We start from the raw sequence: 22,587 nt of genomic DNA on the forward strand, positions 1-22,587 counted from the left end.
TCTGCGGAAAAGGACCTAGGGGTGACAGTGGACGAGAAGCTGGATATGAGTCAGCAGTGTGCCCTTGTTGCCAAGAAGGCCAATGGCATTTTGGGATGTATAAGTCGGGGCATAGCGAGCAGATCGAGGGACGTGATCGTTCCCCTCTATTCGACATTGGTGAGGCCTCATCTGGAGTACTGTGTCCAGTTTTGGGCCCCACACTACAAGAAGGATGTGGATAAATTGGAGAGAGTCCAGCGAAGGGCAACAAAAATGATTAGGGGTCTAGAACACATGAGTTATGAGGAGAGGCTGAGGGAGCTGGGATTGTTTAGCCTGCAGAAGAGAAGAATGAGGGGGGATTTGATAGCTGCTTTCAACTACCTGAAAGGGGGTTCCAAAGAGGATGGCTCTAGACTGTTCTCAATGGTAGCAGATGACAGAACGAGGAGTAATGGTCTCAAGTTGCAGTGGGGGAGGTTTAGATTGGATATTAGGAAAACTTTTTCACTAAGAGGGTGGTGAAACACTGGAATGCGTTACCTAGGGAGGTGGTGGAATCTCCTTCCTTAGAGGTTTTTAAGGTCAGGCTTGACAAAGCCCTGGCTGGGATGATTTAATTGGGGATTGGTCCTGCTTTGAGCAGGGGGTTGGACTAGATGACCTTCTGGGGTCCCTTCCAACCCTGATATTCTATGATTCTAAGCCTGGCCCAGAAGCAAGTAGTGACTCTGGAGGGAGGTCCCAAGGAGATGGGGTAGGACTCACAGGCATGAAGGCCTGGGAAGTGTAACTCTGCGGGGGGCCCTCTGGCAGAAGACCTAATTTTAGGGCTGTGGGAGGAGTCCAGGAAAAAGGGGTTGGTCCTAGGGGAAGTTCCCTGGAGCAGGAGTAGGAATCACAGGCAGAGAGGCTTGGCTGAGTGGAACCCTGCTGGGAGCCTTCTCATGGGACACCTGGTGTGGGACTACAGGAAAAGACTTGTGGGAGAAAAATAGATCTTGGAACTCTCAGGTAGGAGGTGTGGAGAGTGGGCCCTGGAATGAGGCTAAAGGAACTGGGCACAATGGTTAATAGCTCTCTGGTGTGTGACCTGGGAACAGTGACCCTTGAATGGGATTGGAGAGCTGCTGCATTTTAACTTTGTTTTATTTCATGGTTTTGAGAGGAAAAGTTTTTATTGTGTGGGATCTTTGCAATGTGGTACTTCTATATAAATAAAAGGATTTGAATCTCTTGATGAGACAACATTCCTTTGCAAGTTTTCATGGGTCATATAAAGGGAAACTGAGGCAAGTGTGCATGTTGTGCTGCAGCCTGCTGGGGGCTGCCCCATGACAGTGAGTCATTAGGAAACCCAAATGGTGCTGCAGAAATGGAGATGACGGGGACTTACTTCTCTGGCTTCCCTTCTATATTTAAGTAAGTTTTATTTAAACACTGCATTCTCTCTGGAATAACAAGAGACGGTGGCATATTGGGTTAGAGGTATGTTGTTATCCTTATTGTATGAGTAAAGGGCAGCAGAACTGTTCTTAGCCTACCCTGACTGAAGAAGAGCCGGGGTGCGGAAAAGCATTCCTCCTGGGTGGTGTGGATGCCATTTGACCTTTCCCTCCCCAGTGTTTAAAGATTGTGCTGATTAAACTCAACTGAGAGTCATCATTTCTGTTCAGCCATTGCCAGAGCTGAATCACTGATACCAGGTTTAAGGCATAACCCTTAGACCTGCTTATAGGAACAGTAGTGAAATGAAAGACCATGCAGAAGCTGTACTGGTGGTGAGGTTCCCTGCTACTCACTGAAATCCCTAAAGACTTGGGTTAAGTGGTGGAACCTAAGAACATGGCAGTGAGTGACCAGTGGCTGTTGAGAAAAGCAATGGAGGCAGTGGCAAACTGCCAGTTGCAGAGGTGCACAGAGATATCGCTTGATGTCTCCCTGTTTTCTGGGAAGGTGACCCCTGTGAATGCACCTTGGAATTCTGGGTCTTTACTAACCTAGGACAGCCAACTGTGAGTGGGGTGCACCAGAGGGAGAAGGAGTGATAAAGGAACATTTGTTTGTTGGACTTTCCCACTGCAAGGTGGGAAACTGAGGCAAAAGACATTGTTCAATGTACTGTGGGGTCAGGTTTGCTTATGGTCATGTGTATTTGAATGTGGTTTCGTGTTTTCCCAAATTAATGTTTGGTTCCCTTTCCCCTTTAATAAAATTTTCTCTTGCTTATCACAGATGCAATGCCTGCAAGTGGGGAAGTATTGCCTCTTGAGGGTTCCCAGGGGTGGTATTAAGTTCTCCCAGATTTCTGGGTGGGGGCTCAAGCTGGTTCTATTTTGTATTGTTAAGAGGAATCATTGAACCTGTACTTTCCTCCTCTCATCATTACATCCACAGACAGCTTTAAAAATCATTAAAACCAAATGTGTTTCTAGGTGCCTGACCTCCGACCCTGGGGTCTGATTTGCAGATGTGCAGAGAATTCACAGGTCCAACAAGAGTCAATTGGAAGCTGTATTTTGAAAATATATCGTGCTCAGCACTCTGAGAAATCAGGACTTAGGTGTCTCAAATTAGGTGCTCATTTCCCCCAGAGCCATTAATCCCTCATTCCTTTTCACCATCATTGCCAGTTACCTGCTCATTCATTCAGCCCTCTTCACGCTCAGCCAGAGAGAAGGGAGGAGAGAGGGCCCAAAGCATCGCTCGGGGGAGGGGAGGGAAAAGAGGTACCTCTACTGGTGCAGGAAGCCTGCACAGCTGCGGTATGGGGGGTGCAGGTTCTCTCAGGTGGCTGGAAGAACTGCTGTACTGAGAATTTGTACTGATTTTTTTTTTTTTGCTCTGGCAGACTTCAGGTGTCTCAATCTGTTTCCTCTGATGGAGATAATTTGTACAGAATATGGGGGGAAGGGGTCTAGAGTGATCTTGCAGCCCATAGAGGGAACTGATCCACCAGGCAATTGCTTGGTTAGCTGGCAGCCCAGTCCCAACCCAGAAGGGGACATCCAGTGGCCTCCTGTATTTTCAAACTCTTTATTTTGGGAATAATTGTGGTTGACCATGTCCCCACAACACTTCATAGCTTTCTTGTGAGATAAATACCAAGGCAATAGGTGCCTTATAAATACTTAAGACAGATATTATTATACTCATTTTTATAGCTGGACAAACTGCTGCCAGATTGTCAACTTGCTGTCTGACCTTGGGAAAGTCAATGAAGCAGAGCCAAATCAAGGAATCCTGGTTGCCAACCCCTGCTCACTTCCATGGCTGTTGCATATTATTTTGCTGTTTGATACATGTTATGATTAGTTTAATTAGAATGAAGAGAGACCCTCACAATTTTTAGCAAAGTCTACTTTTTTTGCTTTTTAGCTAGAAAGTAACTTTTTTCAGTCTGGCTAAATCTTCTATCTCCGATTACCATTTAATTTATTTGCTAGTTTCCATTTTTGTAAAATCGCCCTCACTTTATAAAAAAGTTTAACTTTGTCCAGATCACTTAGCATGACCGTTTTTGTATCAAATGGAAATTGATATTCTAGAATCATAAATTCCATTTTGGAGAGTAGACCAATACCATACTAATGATGAATACAGCTGTACAAAATATTCCCAGTCAACCTCAGTTATACTTGAAATGGGCCTTGGTTTCAAGGCTTGATGTGTGTGAACTTCAGCCTAGTCTTGCAAATGTGGACTAGTCTTGTTTGCAAAGCTGGGAATCCCACTAACTTGCATCTCCCTCACTCCCTCTAACAAGGGTTCCCTTACTCTCAGCAAACTCTGGGACCTGCCCTCCCTCTTATCTTAGATGTCTTTAGGTTTGTGAACAGGTTGAATTCCTACCTCACGTTAGCATAGGACACAAAGATCCTGGTTTAGAGTCCAAACTGACCTGGGATTGTTTTTTTGTATTGGCAGTTGAAATAATAACAACACAAAATTCGGACTAAGTCCTCCCTCCCCCAAACTAGGCTGTTCCTAAGGTTTTACTGCAGGACTTCTCCAACCCAGACCCTATATCCCTCTGTTTAGAGAGACTCCTCCTTAGTATAGCCAGGGAAAAGACAAGCTCTACCTGTCTGAGAGTCAGCAGAAGTAACCTGCTAAGCATATGGTTTCTGAGTAGACTCTGCTAGCTTGTTACAGAAGGGAGTTATAAAATGGAGTCAGGGAGCGGGAAAGCAGTGGCTTGTCCCCATCTGCTGTTGTATATAATCTGGTCACACTACAGCTCCAGAGAAGGTTTTCAATTTAAATAATGCCAAAATTATTGTTACGCACAAAAGGGAACCTTTAATTTTTAGTCACAAATTCCATGCTATGTTTGGTTTTTACTTTCTGGGTCATTTGGTTGGCTTCCCCTGGCGCGTGCCCCCCCCCCAAGAGAAGACTAGTGTTGCATGGTAACAAAAAGGCCGTGCCCTTATCTTTTGGACATGGTGATGCCATCAGTACTTTTGACACCTCTCTGTTAGATTGTTGCAATGTGCTCTTCACACAGGGCTGGCTCCAGGCACTGGCATTCCAAGCAGGTGCTTGCGGCGGCAGCCAGAAAGGGCGGTAGGGTTTCTGCGGCAGCAGCAATTTGGCAATTCAGCGGCGGCAGGCTTTTTCACTGCTTGGGGCAGCAAAAACGGTAGAGCCGGCCCTGTCTTCACTAGTTATATTACTCTTTCAGTCTTATTAACAGAGTCCCATAACAGCCACTCTTATCTTGTCCAGTCTTCCCTTGAAATTGTTCAGAACTGGATCTACAGCAGAATGTAGTTTCTTGCAGGGAGCATGTTGCACCAGTGCTTCATGATGTGCACGAGCTAGCAATTGAGTTCTGGGTGAAATTCAAGAAACTGCTTTTGAATTTAAAGCTGTAGATAGGTTGTGTCCTCTTTACCCAGAGACTGACTATCTCCTCCTGTGATGCTTTGCTGGTTGTGATAATGCAAAGCTCATGCCAACGCTCCTCTGCAATAAGTGGCAGGGGCTGGCAGCAGCGTATTTCTGGTGTGGGGTCTGTGGCACTGCAGTTTGCTTCCCCTCGTGGAATATCAGAGCCTGGCTATGAGACCCTTACGACAAGCTGCAGGACGCCATTATTTTTTGTTGACTGTTTCTAAAGGGGATGTTTTGAGTAGTGATGTTTCTGGGGAGGGAAGCCAGGAAGGAGAGTCTAATAAATGGCTTGGGTTGGTTGTGTTGTCTGGCTTTCCTGGAGATTTGTTTTTAAGATTTTTTTATTGTACTATAAATCCTTTTTTAAAAATATGTAATACATGTAGAATTTGCACATAGATGCAGTGGATATCTAAGTAAGTGAATGAATGAGCAATGTCTACATTGTAGTTCAGTAGCAATTCCAGTCAGGTGAATTCTTCCCAAAGTGTACTGTAGTAGAGCATGCTTTGAGCATTATCTGAATCACATCTCCAGCATTTGTCTTCCTGTACTAGCCTCATAAAGTTTAACCAGTTGGGGTTCGGTAAATCCACTGGAGAATGTAATATTGGATAACACTAGTATATACATCTATGGCATGTTTGTATATATTTTCAGATATGTTGTTCTAGTCAGTTGATAAGGAATTTTTTTCTAGATTCCCAAGTTTGTTTTGGAGCTCAGGGTTGGATCACTTCTCAAATTTTGTAGATCCTAGATGTAGGAAGTGATAGATCCACTATTCTTATACTACAGCTGCTCCTTTTTTGTAGCCTCAGTCATATAACATCCTTTCAGTTGCTGATGTTTCCATTTGTCTGAGGAGGAGTAGACTGATTTCTTCATGTATCAGTACCATCCAGTGTCCAAATGCCATAAACAGATTCTATGCTCCAGAAGAGAGGTTTTCTTGTATATAGAAAGATTAATCCATGGGGAGGGTCTTTAAATCAAAGGATATCTAAATCTCCTAGCTATGACATATGTAGCAACTTTAATATGAGATGTGATGCAAGACTGTTCTGAAAATAACTCATTTTAGAGAATTTCATCTTTTGGTACTGTCAAAGTGTTGTCTTGGACCCATTACCATCACATGGCTTGGAGGGTATTGGGGTGATGTAGAAAGTTTTGCCCCGACTCCTCCCTCCTGGATGAATGTGGCATCGCGCTGCCCTTTGCCTCCGTTTCCCCCACTCTCCGTCGGCCAGCTCTAGCCATAAGAGCACCCTGACTTTCCAGCCGGATCACTTTAGAGCCCTGCCCCTTCTGGGGCCACAGACTTTACCTAAGTCCTTTACCAAAGTCCACCTAAAAATGGATAAAAAAACAAACCTTCAGCTCCACTGGCAGCCCCCTTGTCACAGGTGTTGGTCTGCTGCCCTTCTGTGCCTCTGTCAATCCTCGGATGCAGGTCCTGGCACACTCCTCCCCTCACTCAGTTCAGGCAGGCTGCAGGTCATCAGGGTGCCCATCTCAGCTAGGATTGGCCTGGAGTCTCCAGGAATTAAAGATTCATCTTTAATTAAAGATTGTGTCATGTGATGAAATCTCCACGAATACATCCAACCAAAATTGGCACCCCTACTCTCAGCTAGGCTTCCAGTTTGCCCCTGGAGAAGCCTGTCTGTTCTATTTCCCTTTCTCCTTCTCAGCCTGCTTCCTGGAGATAGGACACTTCCCTCCTCCTCGATCTTTCTGGTCTCTCTTTTCCCAGGGAGTGACTGCAGAGTTTCTCTGGGAGTACAGCCCCTTTCTACTCTAAATTTCCTCTGTTTAAAGTAATCCTCTAGCTATGACTCATGCTAAATTAAGTCTGGCCCACCCTCCCGGTGCAGCCTGATAGCTTAACTGCCCTCTGTGGCCCACATTAACCCATTCAGGGCCTTGTAGGGCAGTATGTTAATAAGTCAAATACATTCATTCTCATTCATGCTTTGTTAATCCGCATACCCTAAAATTTGCACACAAAGATGTTCTGATCCCACATCTCAGCTAAAATTGTGCTGTAGATAAGTGTGATGTTAAAATTCCATTATTTGCAAATTATACTACAGAAAGTATTACAATTTATTACATGTCTAGTATACCTTGAAATGTATTTATGTAAATAATTAAAACTAAACTACACTGATCAAATAAACAAAGCATATTCCATGCTGCATTATCTCCACTTTAAGTATTTGCTTATTTGTATTTTCCAAAATGTATTAATTTGCCATGGGTCTCCAGTCATTCATGTGAATTAGCAAGATTCAGCAATAGGTTGTTGGGGCTTTGTTAGATACAATATTCATGTTACAACATCTTAAACCACACCCGTAAAGTGTTTGAGGAGTCAAAAGCAATGTGAAATATGTCAGAAGTTGTGTAATTCAGGAGCAGTCCAAAGGTATACATAGTCAGTTGTGGTGAATTGTCAGGGAAGTATCTTGAGACACCAATGTTCGGAGGCAAACGAATAACATGTAAAGGTCTTGGTTCAGATTTTTAGATATAATTCTGAATGCAAACCAAGATGGATTAATCACAAATTGTGGGGTGGAAAAATGATATAATATGTGAGCGTCCAGTGCATACAACCATAACTTCTGACTCACTCTAATCTCCATTCCAAACCATTCTGCATTCTTGTTTGTGTTTGGGTCTTAGCTGTATGTGATTCTGTAACTAACAAGATAAGAGAACTGTTGCAATATTTCAGTTTGTTTATAGCATTTCTGGAAAATGCATGCACATTTTGGTAAAGAATAAAATCTTCCCTATCAAGATCACAATGAAGAAGGAACCTTATGACTATGCATTTGTCAGTGAGGCTCTTAATGAAAGTGAACCTTTGGAAAAACTCTGCCTAAATTTCACAGAGTCACTGGGAAATCCTAACTTCCTCAAATGTGGGAACCAGTGATGGTGCCATTATAAAAAATGTATGGTCAGAGTAGGACATTGCTTTGGGACCTTAGTGTGAATGTGCAATGTAGAGAATTGGGCCTGGTCCAAAGCCTATCAATAAGATTTAGGCTCCTAAATGAGTTTGATGCTTTGATATTGGATGGTTTGGTGGGCTACCCCAATGATTGAAGATCTCCAAATGTTTGCTGGAATAAAGATGCCTTTTACTGTAACCTTTTTTAAAAATGACTTGTACTTAATTGCAGAAAGCCCTGTACAGCTGAATTGGAGTAGCTGGCAAACATTTGAACCTTGCTAGTAGGTCAGGAATCAGGAACAAGTAGTTCAGATCTGATTGGCATGTGGCAACAGCAATGAAACACTTAACCCCACTTTTTCTTTTGTTAACAGTAGTTTGTGTGTAGAAAGTGAGCGTTACTATAGGGGATTCACAGCTGTAGGACTCCCCCAAAGCTGAGCCACTGAGCAGCTTTTTCCCATTATGAGGGAAGCAGAAGGAAAGCACCTCAAAACTGGACAAGATAAGAGTGGCTGTTATGGGACTCTGTTAATAAGACTGAAAGAGTAATATAACTAATGCCAATTAGCATGGGTCTTTGGAAAACAGATCTTGTCAAACTACCTTTTTTTCCCCTTTTGATGAGATTACAAGTTTCCTTGATAAAGGTAATAGTACTGCTGTAATATACCGAGACTTCTGTAAGGTATTTGACTTGATACTACCCAGTATTTGGGTTTTAAAAAAACCCTTAGAATGACAAAATTAATATGGCACACATTACATGAGTTTAAAACTGGCTAACAGATAGGGCTCAATGTACTTGTAAATGGAGAATCATCACTGAATGGGTGCAGGGATCAGTCCTTGGCCCTATGCTATTTAACACTTTTTTTTTTTTATCAAGTGTTTTACTTGATAAAAAAGTGTTTCAAGTGTTTCAAGTGTTTCTAGTGCGATGCTGTGGCCTAAAAGGTTGCTGCGATCCTTGGATGTGTAGATAGGTGAATCTCAAGTAGGAGCAGAGAAGTTAATTTCCTCTGCATTTGGCACTGATGCAACTGCTGGTGGAATACTGTTCCATTTCCAGTGTCCATCGTCAAGAAGGATGTTGATAAATTTGAGAGGGTTCAGAGATGAGACCATGAGAATGATCAAGGGATTAGAAAACATGCCTGATATTGAGCTCCTTGAGTCTATCACTCTGTTTAGCTTCATAGTCATAGGACTGGAAGGGACCTCAAGGTCATCTAGTCCAGTCTCCTGCACTCATGGCAGGACTAAGGATTATCTAAACCATCCTGGACAGGTGTTTGTCTAACCTGATCTTAAAAAAAAAAAAAAACTCCAATGATGGAAATTCCACAACCTCACCAGGCAATTTATTCTCGTGCTTAACCACCTTGACAGGAAGTTTTTCCTAGTGTCCAACCTAAACTGCCCTTGCTGCAATTTAAGCCCATTGCTTCTTGTCCTATCCTCAGAGGTTAAGTAGAATAATTTTCTCCCTTCTCCATCTAAACCTTTTATGTACTTGAAAACTGTTATCATGCCCCCTCAGTCTCTTTTTTCTCCAGACTGAAAAAAAAAATTGGGTTTGTTTAATCTTCCCTCATAGTCATATTAGACCTACAATCATTTTTGTTGCTCTTCCCTGGACTTACTCCAATTTGTGTCCATTTTTCCTGATACTCAGTTGAAGCCTAATCAGTACTGGAGTACTGATTACTTCTCATGTCTTCCTTACAACACTCCTGTTACAACATCCCAGAATGTTGTGTGTGTTTTTTTTTTTTTTTTGCAATAGTGTTACACTGTTCACTCATATTTAGCTTGTGATATACTGACCCCCAGATCCCTTTCTGCAATACTCCTTTCTAGACAGTTCTTTTCCATTTTTTATGTATGCAACTGATTGTTCCTTCCTAAGTGGTGTACTTTGCATTTGTTCTTATTGAATTTTCTCCTATTTCCTTCAGATCATTTTGAATGTTAATCCTATCCTCCAAGCATTTGCAACCCCTCCCAGCTTGGTATCATCTGTGAACTTTATAAGTGTACTCTCTATGCCATAATCTAAATCCTTGATTAAGATATTGAACAGAACCAGACCCAGAACTAATCCCTGTGGGACCCCACTTGATATGCCTTGTCAGTTTGACTGTGAACCACTGATAACTACTTTCTGGGAATGGCTTTCCAACCTGTTATCCACCTACCTTATAGTAGGCTCCATCTAGGTTGTATTTTTCTAGATTGAGACTGTCACACAAGACCATATCAAAAGCCTTAATAAAGTAAAGATATCACATCTACTGCTTTCCCCCATCCACAAGGCTTGTTGTTCTGTCAAAGAAAGCTATTGTTTGTTTGATATGTTTTGTTCTTGACAAATCCATGCTGGTTGTTACTTATCTTCTGTGTCTGCAAATTGATTGCTTAATTATTTGCTCCATTATCTTTCTTGGTACTGAAGTTAAGATAATTGGTTTGTAATTCCCCAGGTTGTCCTTATTTCCCCCCTTTTTTAAGATGAGCACTATATTTCCCCTTTTCCAGTCCTATGATGTTTTGAAGATAATCGCTAATGACTCAGATACTCTAGGAGCTGACTAAAGAGCTATTTCATCAGGCTCTGGTGACTTCTCTAAGTAATTTTTAAGTTCTTTCCCTGTTTTAGCCTCTGATCCTACCTCATTTTCACTGGCATTCACTAAGTTAGGTGTCCAATTGTGATTTTCTTTTTTGGTGAAAACAGAAACAGTCATTCAACACTTCTGCCATGTCCACATTTTCTGTTTTCCTCCCCTCGTGGAGTAACAGGCCTACCCTGTCGTTGCTCTTCCCCTTGCTTCTAATGTATTTGTAGAATGTTTCTTGTTACCCTTTGTGTCTCTAGCTAGTTTAATCTCATTTTGTGCCTTGGCCCTTCTAATTTTGTCTCTACATACTTATTTGTTTATATTCATCCTTTGTAATTTGCCCTAGTTTCCACTTTTTGTAGGACTGTGTGTTTCAGATCATGGAGTAGCTCCTGGTTAAGACAGGGTAGTCTCCTGCCATACTTCCTATTTTCCCCATGCAGTGGGATAGTTTTGCTCTTAATGTCTTTCTGAAAACTGTCCACTCTCGAAGTATTTTTCCCCTTAGACTTGCTTCCCATGGGATCTTGCCTACCAACTCCCTGACTTTACTAAAGTCTGCCTTCTAGAAATCCATTATCTTTATTGTGCTGTTTTTTCCCTTCACCATTCCTTAGAATCATGAACTCTACCAGTTTATGACCACTTTCACCTCAGCTGTCTTCCTCGTTGAAATTCTCAACCAGTCCCTCTCTATTTGTCAAATCTAGAACAGTCTCTCCCCTAGTAGCTTTCTCCACTTTCTTAAATAAAAAAATTGTCTCCAACACGTTCCAAGAACTTGTTAGATAATCTGTGCCCTGCCACATTATTTTACCAACAGATGTCTGAGTAGTTGAAGTCCCATATCGCCACCAACTTCCTTAACAAAGAGAAGGTTAAGTGATACCTATGTTCCAGTCTAGAAGTACCTAATGGAGTACACCTATTTGATAACGGGTTCTTCAATCTATCAAAGAAGGGTGTAACATGATCCAGTCTAGTTTCAACTTCCATCTATTGGAAATAAGGCATAAATTTATAACCGTGAGTAATTAACCATTGAACAACTCGCAAAGGGTCATGATGGATTCTTTTAGTGGCAATTGAAGTAAAGATACCCTCTAGGAATTATTTTTGGAAAGTTATATGGTCTCTAGACAGGAGGTCAGACTAGATCGCAATGATCCCTTCTAGCCTTGAAATCCATTAATCATTTTGATGAATAGTTAAGTGTATAGTCACATCAGTTTAGGTGAATGAATAGGTTATCCTTGTTAAAATGTGGCTAAAGATGGCGTTTGTTTCTTAGCTTATTTTTGTTTTTCATTAGAGTTAAAACACTGATAATGCACAAAATTAACAGCCCTCCAGGGTAGGGCTTTTTGAAGTTATGTCAAGGCTATTGGGGCTGGGAGATGAGGGAAGATCTGTGGTCACACTGAGGCAGAGTTAGGCCATGAATTCTGCTTAGGAGTCCAAACTAGTCCACCTTTCCCCTGTCAGAACCATCCTCTTCTCCCAGCTGGCCCTGTTGCTGTGAGGTACTTCCCCTTTCCAGTGGGTCCCATTCCCTCCCTCATACCAGGAAACAGTGGGAGGGTTGGGAATCTCAGAAAAGCAGCAAAGACTGAAGTGTGGAGATGCTGTCTCTTCTCCTCCACAATGTGATGGTATTAGCAGGTTTGGCAGCTCCATGTGTTGGCAGAAAAGGGATGGTCTGGCATCTCTGTGGCTGTGGTGGAAGGGTACAGGGAAAGTACAAAAATGCTGCTTTGATTAATGCTCAACTTCTTTTGCTTTATAAATCTAGGCAACATGGGAGAAGTAGTGAAGTGATACAGTAAAAGAGATGATTAAATGAAACACTGAGGTAAAACAGCTTCAAAGAGAAATCCTAGCAATGAAGGACAATAAAATGAATAATAGGAAAGGATAAAAAGTAGAGCTAGAGAGGGAGGAAGAATGGACACTAGTGTATATATAACACTTTTTAAACCAATGACACCATATCCTCCTCTTAAATTTTAATAGCATCCAAAACATGCAAGTGAATGTTACCATAAGCATGACCATAATATGCAAAGTATCAGGAATTCTGCGCACTTTCTAGAACCTCCAAAAAGCCAGAGTTCTGCCATGTCAGCATTTCACTGTTCACAACTGTTTTCAACTTACACAAGTCACAAATAAACTACAGATGAATATTAAAAAGTCCAAAATGAACAGGAGCACAGGACTTGAGGCAAAAGCTTTTGCTTGACTTCAAAAATGCTGTTAAACTGAATTGTTGGCATAATTCAGGTAAAGTTGCTTAGAATAGGCTATCATGACAATGCCCTATATTTCTATAAGTGATATCCTTTCTAAGCAGTTGAATACCAATTTAATTTGGGCATGGCAGGCATAAGAGTTTTGACAGGTATGGGTGGCAGCATTTGGGAGTGGTGTGGAAATGCTTCTGGGAAGTTTTGTCTGGTATGCATACTTGGGAGGAGTGGCAGCCGATGTTGCGGAGTAATTTTAGCTAGATGAAAGATGGCATTTGAGAGTAGGAATCTTTGGAAAATTGTTGGTGTTTTGGCTAGGAGCTTGAAGTTGCTGTTTGTGCCACATGCCTCATTAATTTAAACAAACAAACAAACAAAAAAAAACGGGAATCCTGCTGCACTCGAAGTGGGGTAGAGGACATGTCACACCTAAAAGTAAAACCTGGAGGAAGGTCCAACTTGTTAGATTCAGAAACACAGTGTAACTGGCTAGGACAAGGTCCTGTGATCCTGGTAAGATAACTGACATCTGTTCAAGAATTGAAAATTAAATTTTATTTTTGGTAAGTAATATGTTAAATAGTAAATTTTTAGTAATTCTGTCTCAGCCAGTTGCATTCCATTTCTCAAAGCAGTCTTGTCTCCACTATATAAATATTGAACCACTTCTCAACAGTGTGTCACTGACCACATTTCCTTCCATTTGCAATCCCACAGGTCACTTCTATTCCTATTCCTTTTCCTCCTTTTCTCTTTATGATCATATAACATGCCTGTGGCAATTGTTTACATGTAAAAGTAATATTAAAGTAACTCAGCAGCTGGAATGAGACTTTTTAATGTCAATAAACTCACTGAATGTTCATTTTACAGGCCAAGCTCGGATAACCGGCGACAAGGGAGCAGGGAGAGGATGTCCAGCACCAGTGAAAAGGGCAGCCTGTCCATGGAATCCACCAAAGAAACCCGTTACTGTGCTGTGTGCAATGACTATGCTTCAGGCTACCATTATGGAGTCTGGTCTTGCGAGGGCTGTAAGGCCTTCTTCAAAAGAAGCATTCAAGGTAATAACTTGTGGAAATATAGTAAGTTCCTTATTCCTAGGGAATTGTGTGTATTTGTGATGGTATGGAGACTATAGATAGATGATGTTTTGTTCTCCAGGAATCATTCACAAGCTGACAACCACATGCTCACCCACATGCATTTATGATCCTGTTTACTAATAACATTGTAATTGGTTTAGTCCAAGATTTAAAAAAACAAAACACTTCTCCTTTCTATCCTTGGGTTTGTGTATGTCTCATCATGGCACTGGAGAGGAATCTAATTTTAAAATAAAACTCTATGCCGAATCCTATTCAACACTGCTGGGTTGTTTTCTTCCCTTTGCACATATACTCTGCACAGCTCTTTATGTAAATATTCCTTATCTGAAACAGCCTTTTTCTTGTGAATTCCCTGTCGGAGTGCAGCTTAATTCTTGCTCATTGATTTATTATAAATCAAGTGCTAGATTAGCAAGATAGTTCAGCTCAAGGCAAAACTTAAGGACATCACTTTGAATGCAAACTCAATAAGAGGTTTCCTTTTCAAAACATATTGTGTCCTGCAAGCAGTTAGGATGGGGGTGAGGTGAGAAGAGTCGCCCTCATGTCTTTTTCTTTCATGGCTGTTGCTGTGCCTTGTCACTTAGTATCACACAGGGAGGTACGGCATTCTGTCACAGAAAACTGACCCAAAAACTGCACTGTCTAGGTAAAACCCTGTGGAACAGAGTACGCCTGGCAGAAGTAAAACTGAAATCTGGTAGCTAAACCTATCCTGGGTTCACAGTGTGTGTTGGGCAACTGTGACAGGGTCAGGCCAGATGGCTACAGGAAGTGATAGGCAGATATATTAGCTCCAGATTAAGCAGGTCCTTTTTCCCTGGGTAAGGTAACAGGGTGGTTCCAGAACAATCAGGAACTTGCTGGAACCAATTAAGGCAGGCAGGCTAATTAGGACACCTGGCTTAAAAAGGACCTCACTTCAGTCAGTGGGGGGCATGCAAGGAGCTGAGAGAAAGGGCCTGCTGCTGGAGGACTGAGGAATACAAATGCTTTCTGGCAGGAGGAAGGTCCTATGGTGAGGATAAAGAAGGTGTTGGGAGGAGGCCATGGGGAAGTAGCCCAGGGAATTGTAACAGTTGTGTGACCACTACAAGAAACACTGTAGACCGCTGTGATCCACAGGGCCCTGGGCTGGAACCCAAAGTAGAGGAAAGGCCTGGGTTCCCCCCCATTCCCCCTCCAACTCCCTATTGGATACAGGAGGAGTTGTCCTGGACTGTAGGTTCCACCAGAGGGGAAGGTCCCTGGTCTGTCCCCCGACCCACTAGGTAGATCAGCAGAGACTGCAGGGTTTGTTCTCCTTCTGTCTCCTTATGCTGGCCAGTGATGAGGTTAGCTGAGTGAACAGCTGGTTTGAGTCACTAGCAAAAGTGGCCAAACTGAGGACTGCTGTGAACCTCTGAGGCAAGCAAATCCACCAATAAGCTCAGGACCCACCAAGGCAGAGGAGGAACTTTGTCACACTGTAGCTCACGAAAGCTCATGCTCAAATAAATTGGTTAGTCTCTAAGGTGCCACAAGTACTCCTTTTCTTTTTACAACTGATTCTGTGGTCTTGGGCAAATCATTTGATGCTTGGTATTTCATTCAGCTCAGCTCCAAATTTAGGTAAGAAGCAGTTAAAACTTGCTAAAAACCATACTTAGCCTCTGAGTTTTACTTCTGTAGGGAAAAAGTTGAAACAACTGTTTCTTTCTGAATACAAACTAACCAAGTATGAAACCTGGGTGATCTCTATACATTACCTCCAGCTCATATGTGAGCACAGAAGACTCTTGCAGCTTTTTCACTACTTTGTAACACACACAAGCCTAATCCTGTGAAGTGCTAAATGCTTTGTTTCCAGTGGAAAAGATGGGGTGCATGTCTAAAACACTGTAACACTTTTTTTTAATCTGTTTTCATTTCTTTGTATTTAAATGAAAGGACTTAAAATACAGCAGAACCCAATTAATTCATCAGCATAGGTCTTTTTTTCTCAAAGGTTTTGTACCTCCCTATAGCAACTCTGCTACAAGGAGGTATCAGGTGAAAATTTTGCTTTCAAAATGTTCAGTGCTTTTATTATTAGTACTATAAATAAGTGAGTTACAGATATCAATTAAATGAACGTAGCACATTTTGTGATCTGTTATCCTTGAGGTTTTTAATCTGTTTACTTATTCACAAATTCAAATACTGACTGATAGACCTATTGCAAATTAAGGCCAAATAGTGATGGTGAACTGCTTGTATTTCTCCCACAGCGATCGGAATGGCTTAGATTTTTTTTGCAGCCTTTGGATGACTTTCTCATGTCAAATAGCTGAAAGCTCAAAATACAGCCAGAGTTGGATGCTCTTGTGCTTTTTTGCACTTATAAAACATGTATGTTTAATTTTTTTGATTCAACAGCAGCATGAGTTAATGGCAGTGTCAAGTTCATCCTGTAGTTTTAGATTTTAAGTTTTTTGCCAGTTTGTCCTGATTACAAATACTATTTTAGTGTTACAGAGGGATGTTTATTCTGAAGATTATTATTCACAAATTCTCAAATATTTAACAATAAAGCAAACCAGATAAAATAACCAATCCATTGCATGCCTGGCTTGGTGATTGTAAGGGTGTTTTTACCCCTCAAAGGCATGCAGGCTGTAGGCGTTTTTGGGCAGGGATGTGCTGGTTTGACTGACCTTGAATCCAGAGGTGTGGTAGGAGTGGTTCTTGTACCAGGCACACACTGCCAGAATAATTAGAAATGTTTCAGATTGAGGGTATGATAGAACTAGAATAATCTATTAAAACCGTTACGATTCCTTTAAATAAAGAAATTGGTCACTGGCTGACACAATTAGGAGAGCATATCTCAAACTGCAATGAGTTGTCCAGAGCGCTCAAAAAGGTTTTAGTTATTTTATTTTCTGCTTCTAATTCTTTAAGACCTCTAGGGAGGTGCTTCTGTAGGAACAGCCATTTAGTGACTTCTGCTTCTAAGAGTTGAACTGTGCTCTAAATTCAGGAAAAAACCCTCCTTGGCAAGCGCATACACATACATATGCTTGTAATTATAAACCAGTTCCATTTATTTTCTATCTTTTTTTAATAAGAATAAGGAGGGAAAATTGTTTGACTTGAAGATATTCATAGATTTGGTTTCTTCCATTTCCTCCCTCCTCAATACCTCGGCACCTTGTTTAAACGTTGCTGAGTTTCAAAGTTTGCCAGCACACTTCAGGCTTTTCAGAACCCACAGACTTGGGTTTTTTGCCTTTCTTTTCCCATAGGAGAACGTTACCTTCCAGGTCACTTCCTATCTAAAATGCTATTCTAGCATTACAAACAGCCACAGTAAATTGTACTTCTCTATTCACAGATTTAAGGCCAAAAGGGACATTAGATCATTTTAATCTGACCTCTTAGAACACATGCCATAGAATTTCACCCAGTTGTCCCTCTATTGAGTTGAATACGTTGTTTTAATCAAACACATCTTCCAGAAAAGCATCCAGTCTAGGTTTTGGAGTCCACAAATCAAATGAACTTTTCTTGGTAGTTTTGCTCCAATAGCTAGTTTACCCTCTGTTTAAAAATTGCCATGTGTGTGGTGTTGTGGGGTGTGTGTGGTGTGTTTTTTTTTTGTCTGTCTTAACTTCCAACTACTTGTACTTGTTTGCCTTTCTCTGCTAGATTATCGAACCCTTTAACTACAATTCATATCCCATGAAAGTACTTCTAAATCATAGTCAAGTCACCTCTTGATTATCAAAAACTAAACCAAGTGAGTTCCTTGAGTAGGGCATTTTTGCCAACCCTCTAACTTCTCCATCCTTTTGAAAAAGTGGACACATACTGCATGTAGGTATGTCATGTTTGTTTTGTCAGCCTCCTATATAGAATAACTCCCTCCTCTTCTCCCTCTTTTTTTCCTCCACTATTTATTGCTGTACTCCTTTGCCATCAAGGACATAGGAGGTGAAGGAATTACTCTTGGTTTCCCAGAGCTGGATCCCGCAAAGTGCTGTGCATGACTGAGGTATAGGGCCCCTTCCACTTCCACTGATTACAGTGCGAGTTGAGGGTGCCTAGAACCTAGCAGGATTAAATTGAAAATTTCTCCCAAAGTGCACACATCTTCACCTCCCCCCTCCACCTACCCCTCATTAATTTCTGCTTCCTCCTTTTATCCCTTTAGCTGCAGGTTTTTATAAATTATTTGAAATTTCAGATTTCTAGTCACAAATGAGGCTGTACAGTAAGGTCAGCTAGATAGGAAAAAGCTGAGACCAGAGTATGTTCTTCTCTTCTCTTCTTCCCCCCCCCCCCAAGCTCCTAAACACACAAAACTCGCTGACTATGTGAATGAGCATTCCTTAGTCTCTTAAACCGCCCAGACGTCTGGGTCTCTAGCACTGCAGGGATAACCCAAAGAAATGAAGTATTTCAGTCATGCAGCTGAGAATGGATTGTATGTACCAGTCATGCATTCTGGGCCACAGGGAGGAGAACCTTTTGGCAGGAGATAGGGGACTTTATCAGTTGTTGACTTAGTTGCCCAGTGATAGTGCTGGACCCTGTTGAAATAAACGTTTGAACTGCAAACTTTCAGGGTTGGTAGTAACTCTTTTTGTTGTGTTTTTTTTTTCTTTTGTGTTGGGGGTGGGGAGAGCCAAGAATGGAATTCCAATGTCGTCTTTTCCACTAGCAAAAGATCCCTAACGAGGGGTGCAGATATTACTGTCACAATACCTTAACTCCAGGATTTTCAGCTAGTCCAAGAGGAGTTCATGAACCGCTCACACCGGTATTTCATTATTGCCTGCCGCCTCCTTATATTTCCTTGTTTAACCTCTTTGACAGTAGCTACAACTGCTACAAATCATCCTGCAGCCAAGAAGGCAGAAACATTTTTTAATAAGTTTGTGTACCCAGTAAGTCTCCAGTGTGCCCATTGCATTGGTCTGATATAAACATCAACTGAAGATAATATCATAAGTATTATCAGAATAGTTGTTCTTGCATAGCTCCCACTGATATTGGAGCATAAATAAAGATTAAACCTCTGTTTCCCCCCCCCCCCCCCCGAGTCTGGGACCACGGAAAATGTAATCAGGGTATTCTTTTGGAACAGTTGGGTTTTTTTCCCAACCAGAAAAGAACCATTGAACAGATCTGTCAACACCCTCACTTCTTTTATAAAAGAGGTGATTTACCTCCTAGGTATATTTGTTCTTCAAACATAAAGACACTTGCATTATCCCTAATGAAAAGCTTGGAATTCCAAACATAAAATGTAAGAACACAATCAAGTCTCCAATTTAACTAATAGAGCTGATCCCAAAATTTCAACAAAAATGGAAACTTTTTTTTAAAAAACTTTTTAATATCTTTTCCTATGTTCTGACCAGTTATAGAGCTAGGTGGAAATGAAACAATTGAAAGTAGTTTTTTTGTTTTGTTTTGGTTTTGTTTTTCCTCAACCCTTCCCCCCTCCTCCCTCCCCCCCCCCCCCCGGCAAGCACGCACACAGTCCTACCTGCTGTATTGTACCTGCCCTTTGATGCTGATATACTTTTTACCAATGTTTTCAGAATCTGAGATGTTGAGTCTTGGACAAAGAGCTAGATTCACAGAAAGACTTAGGTGCTTAACTGCCAATTTACATGCTTAAGTCCAAAATCTGGATCTTCAAAACCTCCTCTCAACTGTTGTCTGAGCATAGATACCTAAATTCCCTGAGCAACTAAGTTTGTTTGCTTGGGCAGGCACAAAGCTGCCTCAGTCCTGATGACTCTAAGTAGCTCTGTGCCTAAAATCCATCAGGATCCTTGAACTAGGTGTTTTTTTTTCCCCCACCTATCTTGTCTGTGGGGCCTAATACAATAAGCTTTCTTAGAGCATGCTACAGGATTGGGCCACACACAAAACAGCCGATAAAGAGCATGTGATGTAGCACAGATGAGACCTTGTCCCAGTTCGTGACTCCATTGTGCTAGGCCCTATACCAACATAGACCAAAAAGTAAGTCCCTGCCCCAAGGAGGTTACAATTTAAATACTGAAAGAAGTAAGGAATTCAGGATTATGTTCCATCAGATGTGTCTTAGCATCTTGTTCTGAGCTCACCCTGTGACTGTTTTTAGGATTATACATGATGGCAAGTTTATAGAAATTTTCTGAAGATTCTCTTAATCATTTTGATTTTGTCCATGTGTAATTCCAGTTCTTTAATAATTAGGCCATGCCATATTTCCACTGACAGTGCAGCAGTAGTGCTTGTGACGGAAGTGGGACTACTGTGTAATCTGTAATACTGCTTTGAATATCAAGCTATAACAATTTTATGGACGCTGTGACTGGTCAATAAGTGGAAGTTATTTCATATAGAGGGTCTAAGATTTTCCTGTATGAATGCATCCCTTTAGCTGAATAAGGGGCTGTGGGGGGAGGGGGGGAAACAGTAAAGAGCATAACGGCCGTACTGGTCAGACCAAAGGTCCATCTAGCCTGTTGTCTGACGGTGGCCAATACCAGGTGCTTCAGAGGGAATGAACAAAACAGCTAGTCATCAAGTGATCCATCCCCCTGTCACCCGTTCCCAGCTTCTGGCAAACAGAGGCTAGGGACACCATCCCTGCCCATCCTGGCTAATAACCATTGATGAAGCTATCCTCCATGAATTTATCTAGTTCTTTTTCAATCCCTGTTATGGTTTTGGCCTTCACAACATCCTCTGGCAAAGAATTCCACGGACTAACTGTGCATTGTGTCTCAGCAAATTTGCGGATGATACTAAACTGGGAGGAGTGGTAGATACGCTGGAGGGGAGGGATAGGATACAGAAGGACCTAGACAAATTGGAGGATTGGGCCAAAAGAAATCTGATGAGGTTCAATAAGGATAAGTGCAGGGTCCTGCACTTAGGACGGAAGAACCCAATGCACAGCTACAGACTAGGGACCGAATGGCTAGGCAGCAGTTCTGCGGAAAAGGACCTAGGGGTGACAGTGGACGAGAAGCTGGATATGAGTCAGCAGTGTGCCCTTGTTGCCAAGAAGGCCAATGGCATTTTGGGATGTATAAGTAGGGGCATAGCGAGCAGATCGAGGGACGTGATCGTTCCCCTCTATTCGACATTGGTGAGGCCTCATCTGGAGTACTGTGTCCAGTTTTGGGCCCCACACTTCAAGAAGGATGTGGATAAATTGGAGAGAGTCCAGCGAAGGGCAACAAAAATGATTAGGGGTCTGGAACACATGAGTTATGAGGAGAGGCTGAGGGAGCTGGGATTGTTTAGCCTGCAGAAGAGAAGAATGAGGGGGGATTTGATAGCTGCTTTCAACTACCTGAAAGGGGGTTCCAAAGAGGATGGCTCTAGACTGTTCTCAATGGTATCAGATGACAGAACGAGGAGTAATGGTCTCAAGCTGCAGTGGGGGAGGTTTAGATTGGATATTAGGAAAACTTTTTCACTAAGAGGGTGGTGAAACACTGGAATGCGTTACCTAGGGAGGTGGTAGAATCTCCTTCCTTAGAGGTTTTTAAGGTCAGGCTTGACAAAGCCCTGGCTGGGATGATTTAACTGGGAATTGGTCCTGCTTCGAGCAGGGGGTTGGACTAGATGACCTTCTGGGGTCCCTTCCAACCCTGATATTCTATGATTCTATGATTAAGTAAAGTAACAGGGGCTACAGATAAGAACATCCCCCATCCACACTTGAATGACGACACTGGGACATAACAGATCAAAGGGCATTGTTGTAGTAGTCGTTGTCGTGGTGGTGGTGTTGGTCCCAGGGTATTAGACCCAATTTTTTATTGGGTCAACTGCTGTTGGTGAAAGAGACAAGCTTTTGTGCTTGGTTTTTCTTCTGGTCTGGGAAAGTACTTGGAGTCACAGCTAAATACATGGTGGAACAGATTGTTTAGCATAAGAAGTTCACACACTATGAAAGACCATTCAAGGTGCAGTGTCCCCTTAACACCTCTGCAGTCAAAGGAGAAAAAAGGGGGGCTAGTGGGTTAGTTTGTTGTAATAAGCTATAAATCCAGTGTCTAAGTCCATGCTTTTTAGTGTTTAGCAAAATTTAAGCTCCCAGGCTCGTCTTTTGAAGGTGTTGTGCAGATTTCCTTTGAGAATGGGGATTGAGAGCTCCAGATATGGAATGATCATTTTGAAAAGTGTTCACCCATGGTTGATAAGGTGTGTTTGTGTATCATCTTTTGTGTGGGTTCTTCTGAATGCATAGTGACAGTTTGTCCCACCAACAACTATGTGGGTGAAATAATTTAGTGCACGAACTGAGGTACCCCACACTTGTGATAGGCATGTGTAGGACCCATGGATCTTGACAGGTGTATTGTGGGAGGTATTGATCCTCCTAGCAGTGGAGATATGTCTGCAGGTTTTGTATCTGTTCTGGCAGGGTCTGGTGCTGCTTTGAGTTGGTGTCCTGATCTGTAAGGAGCTTGCTTCTGATGAGCTTGGTGAGGTTGTGGAAGAGAGGTGTTTGAAGGCCAGAAGAGGGGATTTGAGTAGGATTTATTTCAGGGTGTGGTTCCCATCAAATGTGGGTTATAATTGTTTAATGATACTCCACCCTGAAACCCATACAGGGTTGTAGGTGACACTAGCTGTGTGAGGCTGGAGGTTTCCCCCCACCCCTGTATTGAAACAGGTTCTCTGTGTGTTTGGGTGGCCCTTTCCATGATAGAATCTACTTCTCTGGTGGAGTGTGTATTTCTGGGTGGGGTTTTTTAAAGACAGTTTTAAGT

At 42.0% G+C, this 22,587-nt stretch overlaps 1 protein-coding gene across 7 annotated transcripts in view; it reads left to right on the forward strand.

Annotated features, from left to right (window-relative positions):
• The window catches only part of ESR1 (estrogen receptor 1), a 297,584-nt gene that overhangs the window by 139,196 nt on the left and 135,801 nt on the right, over nt 1-22,587 (forward strand). For all 7 annotated transcript variants that reach the window (XM_048844214.2, XM_075126808.1, XM_048844211.2 and 4 more), the window contains one exon: nt 13,599-13,789. In XM_048844214.2, the coding sequence (XP_048700171.1) occupies nt 13,599-13,789 (191 nt within the window). The remainder of the gene's footprint in view (nt 1-13,598; nt 13,790-22,587) is intronic.

Source organism: Caretta caretta, chromosome 3 (assembly GCF_965140235.1).
Source record: "Caretta caretta isolate rCarCar2 chromosome 3, rCarCar1.hap1, whole genome shotgun sequence".
NCBI lineage: Eukaryota > Metazoa > Chordata > Testudines > Cheloniidae > Caretta > Caretta caretta.